The 11,964-nt window shown below is 30.1% G+C and overlaps 1 protein-coding gene across 1 annotated transcript; it reads right to left on the bottom strand.

Moving 5' to 3' along the window:
• Window positions 1-3,795: 3,795 nt before the first annotated feature.
• Window positions 3,796-5,874, bottom strand: LOC8271505 (mitochondrial fission 1 protein A). Its single transcript, XM_002526987.4, has 5 exons — window positions 5,717-5,874; window positions 4,899-5,037; window positions 4,606-4,727; window positions 4,211-4,274; window positions 3,796-4,091 (listed from the first exon to the last, which is right to left on the bottom strand). The coding sequence occupies exons 1-5, from the start codon at window positions 5,807-5,809 to the stop codon at window positions 4,006-4,008; spliced, it is 504 nt and encodes a 167-aa protein (XP_002527033.2). The 5' UTR covers window positions 5,810-5,874; the 3' UTR covers window positions 3,796-4,005.
• Window positions 5,875-11,964: the final 6,090 nt, after the last annotated feature.

Below are 11,964 nucleotides of genomic sequence, written 5' to 3'. Positions count from 1 at the left end.
TTGTAAAAGAATTTTTTTATAAGTCAAATAATGGTGACTAATTTATATATAATATAACTGTTTGAAGATGTATTTTATATTAATTTAATGATGAAAATTTCTAGGTCATCTGATTGTTTTTATATGTATTTCACTATTCATAAGACATATTACTTTAAAAGTTCTTGTTTTCTAAATGTAATGTATGAAGAACTCTAAAATTTTATAAGGAATTAATTTAAACTATTTTTACAGATATAATGATATTTATAAAATATTTAAATTAATTAAGTAGTATTATTAATGGTTGGTTTTAAGTGTCCACCTCGGACTATGTGAGAGGGGGTGCGACAACGGAGGACTAATAATTTGTGAAATGATAAATTATAGTTGAGTACATGACCCACCAAAAGAGAAAGAAATAGAAAATAAAAAAAAAAACAAAAAGAAAATAAAAAGAGAGAAGAAAGACATGGCTTTAGCTTTTGTCTCGAAGGGTTGTGTGATCACAGCATTTGCTCTGTTTGTTTAGAAAAGCCAGTATGCAAATCGTATCATACATGTCTCATATATAGCACAAATAATGATTGTCTTATAATTTGATTTTGGCTAAAAATAATTTATTAAATCAAAACAGTGCCCAAAAAATAGAAGCTATTAGCTGGACTTTTTTTTTTTATTTTATTGAAGCTATTACTTGGACTTGCTAATATAGTTTCTTTATAGAGGAAATTTTATGGGATACCTTTTAAAAAAAAAAAAAAAAATCTTTTACATCTTTTTTCTAATGTTTTGAAATTTTTTCAACATTTTTTATTTATAGATTTTTTTTTCAAAAACTTTTATGAGAAAAAATAAGTCAAATAAGTAGATTTATCATTTTTATTTTATATTTTTTATATTTGGTATCCATAGATTGAAAAATATTTTTTTTTTATAGCAGCTAATATAATTTGATGATATGCAAATGTATGTTTAAAAAAACATATCAAAATGCAGATAAAAGTATATAAGAATATAATTAAAATAAAATCAGAAAAAATTATTTAAAGGTGCTAAAAATGACAGTAATTTTATATTTATAGCAGCTATTTGGTTATGACAGTAATAAAGAAGATCGGAATAAAGGACAAGGATGATGCTGTTATGATTTTATTAAAAAAATTAAACTGAAAAAAAATATCAAATGATACCAACAAAATAGCAAAATATAATTTTAAAAAAATGTATAAATAAAAATTATTCAATTCTTAAATATTTTTTTAAAATTAGGCCGTAAGAAAAATATTACTCATCATTTTCCGTACTTTTGTATAATAATAGGAAGGAGAAAGTATAAAAATTGAGCACATGATTTAATCTTTTGACACAAGGGATTAATGTAATTTTTTTAGTTATATTTTAGTACCTGACAATTAAAACATTAACAATTTGCATTCAAATTCATTAACACCGTTAATTAAATAGTTATAGTTCATATCGTTAATTAGATAGTTGTAGTTCATTCATTTAGAGTTAATGGGTTGTGATTCCATCACCATTATATTATTTATCAATTTAGCTTTCATCTAAAACTAATCATGTTAATTTTTATAAAGTTTGGAAAGAAAAATTAAAGAGAGAGAAAATAGTCTTATAATTCAATTTTTTTTAATTCTAGACAATTTAGACGAGTTTTGAATGATATTATAATACTAGAGAACTCTACATTCCGTCATCTATTCGACAATATTGATTTTACAGTGATCGAACTTCGTTTAAGATTCAATTTTTAAAACTATTAATAATATAAGTAAATTTTGATAAAATTACTAACACCGTAATTTTCAGGGTATTAAAATGTGTTAAAAAGGTCAAACTAGGGGTCGACTTTTGTACTTTTTCCTAATATGAAATGCGTGGGTCCAGCAAGCAAATGGCAACATATCGACATGACACTTTTCTTAATTCAGTTGACATAAAAGAAAAGGCTACAAACTCATGGTTCAAGAAGGAAATGTAAGTTGAATGAGTGTATTTTTTTGTAAAATTTTAATCTAAATCGGAGATTTATGCAATTATATTTTTATTATAAAATAGAAAATAAAAAAAATATAATTTTAAATATTAAAAATAACTAATATAATATAAAAAAAAAAACAAAGGGAGTAAATAGTAACTATTTAAAAAATATTTATATAAAAGACTCCTTTTACATCCGTTCAACAAATCGAAACAAGTGCCTTTTTCTTTTTCAATGATTAGTATGCTTATAAAGCATCTTGTGCTCTTGAGTCAAAGGGGCAAATCAAACTTTTCCATTACACCCATCAAGCTGTTTCTAAGAGGCAAATTGAAAGGAAAATATTAACAGTGACCCGAATGTGATATCTCTTTAGGATGATTTCAACAACCATATGATTATTCTAGTTAGAGAACCACTGTTGAAACGATACTAATTCTGAATGAGAGGCTTGAGATTCTCTAGAAAGACCACCCTAGTTTTGATGAAAACCCATCAATTCTTTTTGGGATTTTCTGAGGATTTTCCAAGCACTATGATGAGGCCAATGGAGTTCTATCAAAATTTTATGAGGTTGATTAAGATTATCTAGTAGCAGTTTCAAAGACAATTGATGTTTTTCTTTAACGGTTTATTCATTGCATGTTTTAATTGTTCATTTTCATAGAAAATAATTATTTTTTTATATTTGACATAAAAATAAAAACTCATATACGGTTGAGAAAAGTCGAACTCAAATCTCTTACTCTAAAAAATAAATATTCTTACCATTTGAATTAGATATTAATTGTATAGACAGTTGTTTATTAATTGTTAGACCTTATTTAGTATTTCAAGTAAGATCCATTGGTTTTAGAGATAGGCAAGTGGGCATCATATCGAAATGCAACACTAAACAGCAACAATTGAGCACGAGTATTGGTGGTTTAATCATTCTATTACTAATTGGCTGAGTGGAATTGTGTTCGTTGACTTGCATAGTTACATAGGGTCCATCTGAATCATACTTGTGGATGTACATTATGACATAGCAATGCCATACTAAGAGAACATTTTAAGTTAGTAACATCGAATGTCCTGAAAGTTAGATGGAGGAATCTCGAGTGCTTGTTTTTTTTTTTTTTTTTTTTTTTTGTTTCTTCTTCTAACTTGTCAATATAAGAATTAGGAATAAAGTTCAAATATACTCCTAAACTTTGTAAGCAGGGCCAAATAAGCTATTTTTTCTTTTTGAATTATTTTAATCCAAAACATTGATATTTTGGCTATTTTCACCCTTATATGAAAGACTGAGAGTCATTCATCTTCAAGAATTAAAAAAGAATGAACATAAAATAAAAAATAATTAAAATTTATTAAAAATTCATAATTCTTTTAATGTTATTATTAGTAGCTTTGGTTTGTTGAATTTAATTTTAAAATTTAATTATTATTTTTTTTTATTGATTTCACTCTCTTAATAGAGAGTGTAATTTGCTCTCTTAAAAAATAGCTAAATTGAACTAAAAGGAGTAAATTTTGAGTTAGAATGGCCAAAAAAGGTCAAAATGACCCATTTGGCTCCACCCTCAAAAGTTTAAATCCTATTTAAACTTTATTCCTAAGAATTATGTCTTATCAAAGTTCCACATGGGAATTCAAGTGCAAAAATGAAAGAGAGAAGAAAGACGGAATTGTCAACATAAGAATCACGACAAAAGGGACATTGATAGTTGATGCTAACTTCGTCATATAGAATTCAAGCACCAAAAAGGAAAGTAGAGTTATCCAAATATACACAAGGGAGGGGAGAACACAAGTATGAAAGATCAGAGTGATCCAAATACCAAAGCTATATGTAAACTATTTCAAAGAAAATTTATGTAGAAAAGAGGGCAACCTCTCCAATATACTTTAATATACATCAAAGCAAAGAAGGAATAAACAATGTATTCAACTACAGTTTGTTCTAGTTGCATCAAGCATGGTCACTTAGGTAGATTCTTCGGCATATCAGTAGATCACTAGAGAAACAGAAGGTTGAGTTAGTTCCTCCGTGAAAAAGCTGCAGCAATCCCACCAGCAACCAGTCCCACAGCTGTAGCAGCAATGCCTATGCCAATAATACCATCTGGAGACATACAAACAGAAAAAGTATAAACAAAAAAGGAGATTTAGAAAATATTCATTGGTTCCACAGAACAACATCAGCATTATTTGTAGGAGAGGCATGTTAGGATTTGGTTTTACCTTTCTTTATCTGGTCTTCAATTGCTCTCTTAAGGGACTGTGCCTGTCTCCACTCAGGTTCAATCTAGAAAAATAATAATAGTAACCAAGTCCTTGTCATGCAACTAGCTTGTACTAAAAAGATGACAAATTATGCTTCACAGATAAGTTAGATACTAAATGCATTTGATTTTTCAGTGATCATGCAGCTTCAGGAAAGATTCTTATTTATTCAAAACCAAACTGTATGAAAAGCACTGATACACATACCAATGTTAATATTAAAATGAAGTCATGAGTCACAGGAAACAGAACATACATTTATTGAATTAAAGAGAAAATAACATTAGGCAATTTAAGAAGACAGCTGCTGACAATGATTTGCAAGCTTAAAGATTAATGATATCCACACCAACCTTCAAACATTTTTCCACCAGCTCCCTACTCTTTGAAAAGTCATGATTTCTATAATTTCCAACAGCTAGAAGATAAAGCTTCTCTCTTAATATCAGAGGACTAGCAGTGTTGTCTAGAGAAGCTGCAAACATGAAACGTTTTTCTAAGTCACAGTAACACAAAAAGGCAGTAGTTAGTAGCCCAGCACACAATCTCAATTAGTCCAAAGGAAAACAGTGTGTGTGTGTGTGTGTGTGTGTGTGAGAGAGAGAGAGAGAGAGAGAGAGAGATGGTTCTGCGTCCACGTGTTTACATTCAAGCATTGCTATGCCACGATTTACATCTTCTGGTTGTCTTGAGTGCACAAGAGCCCATGAGAATCGCATGATGCATTCATTCTTAAACTCATCAGAGGAATGCTTTTGAGCTTCAATAACCTCTTGCTCGCAACCCTGTGGATGCAGCACAAGTTCAAAAGAACTCTATCAAATGCAAATAACCAAACTAAAGCCTGTGGCGCAATGAACAGGAACAGGCATATCAGAAAATAAGAATTATGAAAATTAGAACAGAAGGCGAAGGAAGTAAGTCAAGGCTATTTCATGAAGACAAAGTAACAATCTACTACTATGTAAATATGATTCACTTATGAAATGAGGCATACAATTATAAAATTATGCAATTTCAGTAATATAGAAAAACTATGAAATTTTGAGATATCAATAACATTTGGAAAGCCTACAAGTGCAAGAACACAAACGAATTAATATCTGTATAAGCCAATTCCCAAGTTCCGAAAGCTCATAGTTCTTTGAATTCAATATTTACAAGGCACTGAAACTAAATTATGTCACTTGATTTGTTCCAAATAATATATAAATATCAACATGAATCAATTCCTAAACATGAGAAAGCATTTTATTTTCACTTAGCAACTCAAAGATTCTTAATAAAATCATACAAAGAATATGATTTATAGACTGACAGAAGCATAAAGCTTTAATTTTTCAATGAAATAAGAATGCAGAATGATTCCAGTTTCAAAAGTGACCCAAATTTTAAAGAAAGCGGAAAAAGAATTTGTGATTCATATAAGAGACAGTGAGAGAAGAAATGAAAAGGAAACTTTACAGCGATGACGTCGCGGTCGCACCAAGGGATATTATCACCACCGATGAAGAAGGTGGCGACGGACTCGAAGAATTTACCGATCTTGGCTTCCATTTTACTTTTTTAGAAAAAAAAAAAAAAAATCGAAAGCAAAGAGGAAATAAGACAAGTTATAAGCAAGTTTCAACTAACGCTGGAATGTCAATCTTCGAATTTTTCCTTTTTGGAATAAGGCCCAAATAGGCCCCTGTATTTTGCGTGTGGAGCCAAATAGGTCCTTTTAACTTTTTTCGGCTCATTTTAGCCCAATATTTATCATTTTTGGATCAATTTTTTTTCCCTTTTTATATATAGACAAGGAGACTGTATTGCACTTTCCTCTTTTATTAATAATAAAATAATTAAACATTAATACATTTCCTTATTTATTAATAAAGTATAATTGAGGATTTTTTCTCAAATACCCTATGCTTACTTTTCTCTTTATACACTAAATAAAAAAAAATTCAATCAAAATAGAAGTCGAGAAATCTGGTGGCATTGCCTTAGGCCAGCTTTACACCTCTTTACTTGGCAAGAAGGCAACAGCACGCCACCTCCACCTCCATCAGCACTAGTCTTACCTTTTTATCATCAAGAAAACCAATAACCTAGTTACTAAAACGTTGCCATCGTCATTGTTGCTACAGTTAGGGCTGAGCACGAATCGGTCCAATTCAGTTATCTATAAATCACCAGTACCATACCAAACCTTGATTTTTTTAAAATTGAAGGTACCAGTATCGTACCAAATATAAAAGGATCCGTACAGTATTGTACTAATTTTTACAGTTAAATACAGTTCGGTTCGGTGCTATTTTCGGTTCTAAGTAATTTAAAAAATATAACTTTAATCTCATCTTTAATCAAATATATTTATAAAAAAAATGTGATTACTAACCTAAATAAAGTAGTATGAAAATCTGAATTAAAATTGCAATTACATTCTTGAACAACCTGTTTTGCAATTTAGTCACTTGCAAGTATAATAATTCATTTAATGTTCAAATACAAACTGTTAAAATATATGTTACTGCTAGCATAAAAATATTTTGCAAATGGCAATCATTAAAATAAAATATTTTTCACAATTGCAGCCAACAATCTACCCATCAAAAATAAAAATAAAAAAATAAAAAAGAAAAAAAAATACCCGGGATTGAGCAACGATGGCACCGTTATAAGAAGAAAGAGCACTAAAGAGGAAGACGTCTACGCGAGCCAATTCTTGCTTCTGCCTTTCTGCGTGGCGCTAAAGAGGAAGATGTATAGGTGAGTCAATTTCTTCCTTCTTCCTTTTAATTTTCTGTCTAGAAATTTGCCTTAGGGATTTTGTCTTTCTGAATAGAAAATTGAGAGGTGCGGCGGTGTGTTCTAAAGAGGAAGACGTCTACGCGAGCGAATTTCTTCCTTCTTCCTTTTGATTTTCTGTTCAGAAATTTGCCTTAGGGATTTTATCTTTCTAAATTACAAAATGGGAGGTGCGGCGGTGTGTTCTAAAGAGGAAAACGATGTATTCAAATTGTTAGGTGTAGGCTTGTAGTATGTGGTAAGAAAATGTATTAGAGTTAAGTTAGTAGAGTAAATTATAAATTTAGTATTAGAGTATGTATATTAGTATCAGTATACTATATGATATATTAATATATAACTTTTTTTTTATAGAGTATAAAGTATATTATAATATTATAGTTATTTTTAATATGCATTATTTTTTTCTTATTTCGATAATAATTGCTTGAATTATATAAAATGGATAAATATAAAATAATTTTTTTATAGAGTATAAAGTATTTTATAATATTATAGTTATTTTTAATAGGTATTATTTATATAATATAAATAATTATTAATAAATATATGTAAAAAATTCGGTTCTACGGCTTGGTCCGGATCAATACAAGTACGGTTTTGGTACGATTTTTACTAAAGAACCAGTACTATACCGTAATAGAAAAAGAATTCGGATCAGTTTAATTCGGTTATAAAAAATTTTGATTATTTCGGTTCTGGTATTTTTCGGTACTTTTATTCGGTTCGGGCGGGAATCACCGAGATCTATGCTCAGCCCTAGCTACAGCTACCACCACTTACCAACCCATGGAAAATTCAAACCAAATTACTTTTATTTTAACTAAACAATATCTACCAAATCCACACAAAATTGAAATCAAATTTTAACTAAACAAATTCTACCCAACCTACTGAATAAATAAATAAATAATTAATAGTAATGGGCAACAACGATGTAGAAAGGGTTGTTTGTAGCGGCGACAGTGGACGATGATGGTTGAGACAACGACAGTGGATGACGATGACTGAGATGATGATAGTTGAGGCATCGATAGTGGGCGATATGACGGTTGAAGCCGCAATAGTGGAGAACGACGACAATTGTGGCAGCGACAGTGTCGATGATGCAAACAAATCGATCGTTGTTGCTGCTATTTGACTACCTGAAACCATTAGCAACCCTACCCGTTATTGCTCGTTCGTGTTTCTGCCATTGATTCTGTTCTAACTAGTTGTTAATGATAGTGTTAGAATTTTATTACCCAAAAAATATTATGAGATGTTAAATATTTGTTTTATTTTTTATATAGTATTTTAAATTATGGAAAAGATTTAAATAGTCTATTCACTGTAAGCACTTATTTTATGAATCTAGATATCGAGAGAATAATAAAAATTCACGATGATGCTTCTCTCGGTCTTGTAGAGTTGAGGATAGTCAAAATCCCAGTTAGGGTTACGAGTAATTGAGCCAAGTGTTGCTTTTTGAAATCAAATTGAACTAAATTGATTGAAAAAGTTAAGTTATTTTTAAAAAAATTAAATAATTGAAAATTTTAGGGATTAAATTATAAAAATTATTTAAAAATTGTCAACCTAGAGCCAATCAGCTCTGCATGCAACCAATCAGCTAGACATAGAGCCAATCAACTCCGTATAAAGCCGATCAGCTCTATATGGAGCTAGTAAGCTCTACACAGTTCCAATTAGACAAAACTCAGGCTTTAATGTCATCTTTTCATATTTTTTGACTCTAAATGTCGATAATTGTTAAAATACGTTTTCTTAAAAGTTTTTATTAATAAATTTGAATTTTAAATATTTTTATGATTAAATAGATTTTTATCAATAATTATTCCACATATTTGATTTTATCGTTGAAAAAGTTTTGATAAGCCCTTTAATTATTAATAATTCTTTCAATTATCAAAGAGAATATTTATCTTGGCCTCTAGGGTTTCATCTTTCCTTCTCTATAAATAGAAAAGGAAACCCTAAGCTAAGGGGTTGGCAACTCAAAGTACAAAACAATCAATAAGTTAATATATTGTGATTTTCAATAACCAAACACCAAACCCTAAAACACTTTGAATTCCCATCCAATTTTTTTATCGACCTCCTTCTCTATTCCCGAGACTCTAGGATATGTACAATACAATGACAACCTGAGGATTTCTAAAACTCAAAACATCTCATCATCCTTTCTTTCCTATAATTATTTATGTGTTTAGTAATATGCTTAGGATTTTGAATTTGATCTATGATTATTTATGTGTTTTAGTAACATGCTTGGAATTTTGAATCTGATAAATTTCTAAAGATTTGTATGTTTTAGATTCGGGTACGATAATTTATACCATAAATGATTATATCTGCATGTTAGGATTGATTATTAGATGATTTTCCATGTTTAGGATAAAGTGAATTAAATATGTCGTTCTTAATCGAGCATGCTATTTTAGGAAATTTTTTAATAATGTTGAATTTCCCATTCTTATTCAATGTCCAATATAATTAAATCTTATAAAATCTTCTTTATTCTTAATTGTTTATGAATGTTAATTAGTCTTGGCATGATAACTTAATAGGTTTTGCATTAATTCCTATTTTGTTTAAAGTTATAGAAACTTTTGCTTGAAAATTCCAGATTATCATATTTTGAACTTGGATCCTTTATTTTGCCTATTTAGTTGATTTTAATTCATTATTAATCATTTTTCTTGTTTTCACATGTTTAATCATTGATTGGTACGTTTTCGAACTTGATTTCATTATCTTTTTAGGATTTCTGCCAATTTTTACCGATTATGCTTATTTTTCATTAAATTTGAGTTAATTAGTTGTAGGAGGATTTCCACGAATGATCACTTTCTTGGATGAAGACTTGCCATTGGAGGGAAGGGATCACAATGAGGCTCTATACATCATAGTTAAGGTAAAAGGGAAAAGGACTCCTTGTGTGATGGTAGATGATGGGTCACCTATCAATGTCTGCCCTTCTCGGATCCTTTCTAAATTGGGAATAATTGAGAAGGATCCGAAGCCTTCATATATGGTCATAAGGGCTTATGATGAGACAAAAAAAAGATGTAGAAGGGACGTTCTCTGCCCTAGTGAAAACTGGTCCTACAGAATCCTGGGTTGAGTTCATAGTCTTGGACATCCTAGTGACCTTTGCTCTATTATTGGAAAGGCCATGGTTCTATGCCTTAAGATGAGTGCCTTTGACTATGCACTAAAAGGTCAAGTTTCTTCATAAATTAGAGGTAATCACAATTAATATTCAGGGTGGAAAAGTTGTTTCGGCCATCTAAGAGGCTTCCATAGAACTTGATGCCCCGACTGGGTTTCAGGTTGTTGTATTTTATAAGGATTATATGGATCCTAAGGTGACTACTTTATGCCTAGAATGGAGCTGGGGAAGAATCAACAGGGTGTTGCAAAGCTGCCAGATTTTAAAGGACAAAAGACTCAACATGGCCCCAGGTATAACGAGGATGAAATTGAGGCAAACCAAAGGATAAGTGAATGGGTTATTGAAGCCCTTCAAAATAAATTGTTGATTTTCCTAAACTAACTTGTAGAAATAGTGAAACCAGTTTGAATCCCAAGGAAACCAATGTGGATAGCTTCTTAAGGTAAAAAAGAAAGGGAGATTTTGAATGTTTGAATCAAAATTATAAATAAACAGAAAATAATGAAGGCTGAATATTAAAGTAAATAAAAATCAATCTTAACAAATTTCCAATTCAATAGTGCTAATTTCATCCAATTGTAATCATGATCATAGGCTAAAATATCAATTTTTCTATTCAAGTACTTAGTCTACTTATTCGAAAAAGTCGCAACAAGTGTAATTCTCCTAATATAATTGACTCAAACCCAGCATCCAAATCAAAACTTACCATGTCAACTCAATGATAATATTAAGAATAATGAGAATGACTAAACCAACATTAATTAATTGAGATAATTGCAATTGAATTAACCTTATTCCTTTATTTCCCTAGAGCCTATCATGCAAGCTATGTAATTCGAAAAGGCCGCAATCACACACACATGAGCCAGCTCCTTGCTACTTGTGTCAATTGTTCATGACAATTACGGATCACAAACTCAAAGTTTAGTAATAGAAAAATCAATATCAAAGTTGATCGTCAGTTTAATCAATATCAAAAATTCATAAATAATAAAAATAAGAAATAAAGAATACTTGAATTAAAGAAGAATTTTGTTAAACACAAAGCCTCACAAAATCACAATTGGAATTTATTCACTCTTGAATTAGAAACTAAAAACTTAGCCACACATGGTAGAGTAAAAATTCACAAGAAAAGAATGTAGGGAATAGAAGAAGAATAATAATAAATATCAAAGCACTCTCAGCCATCCTTATATAGGAAGTAAAATCCTAAACCATAATAAGAGAATCCTTATAAAAAAGAAATAAGCTTCCTATATGATCTTATCCCTATAAGGAAGGATAAGATAAAGAGTAATTTAAACAAATTAAAATCCTAAATACATGGGAGAAAGTTCTCTTTATCCAACACTTCCCAAAATAAAGGAAATTAACTAAAGATGGGTCCACCACGAATTTATCTTGAAAAATTCGAAGCTCTCTTTTGCAAGTTTCAACAGCTCATGGATTGCAAGGCGTGGTCACGCCTTATTGACAATGATCTTCTGTACAGATTTTTGCGTTTCCTCCAAAAGACTTGATTTCTGACAAGTGATGACTTAAAACATGTCTTTAGGCTGAATTTTTCTCAATCCTTGATATTTCATCACCTAAGTCAGAATAAACAGAATTTTCATAATTAAGTACATTATTCAATCGAATTGTAAGGGAATTAAACATGATAAGTATAACTATTTATGACCTATCAATAAGACTCTGAAGGAGGTCTTTGTCAAGGAATACAAACCCTACTCTA

This window comes from Ricinus communis, chromosome 1 (assembly GCF_019578655.1).
Source record: "Ricinus communis isolate WT05 ecotype wild-type chromosome 1, ASM1957865v1, whole genome shotgun sequence".
Lineage (NCBI taxonomy): Eukaryota > Viridiplantae > Streptophyta > Magnoliopsida > Malpighiales > Euphorbiaceae > Ricinus > Ricinus communis.
This window is presented reverse-complemented; position numbering and strand designations above follow the sequence as displayed.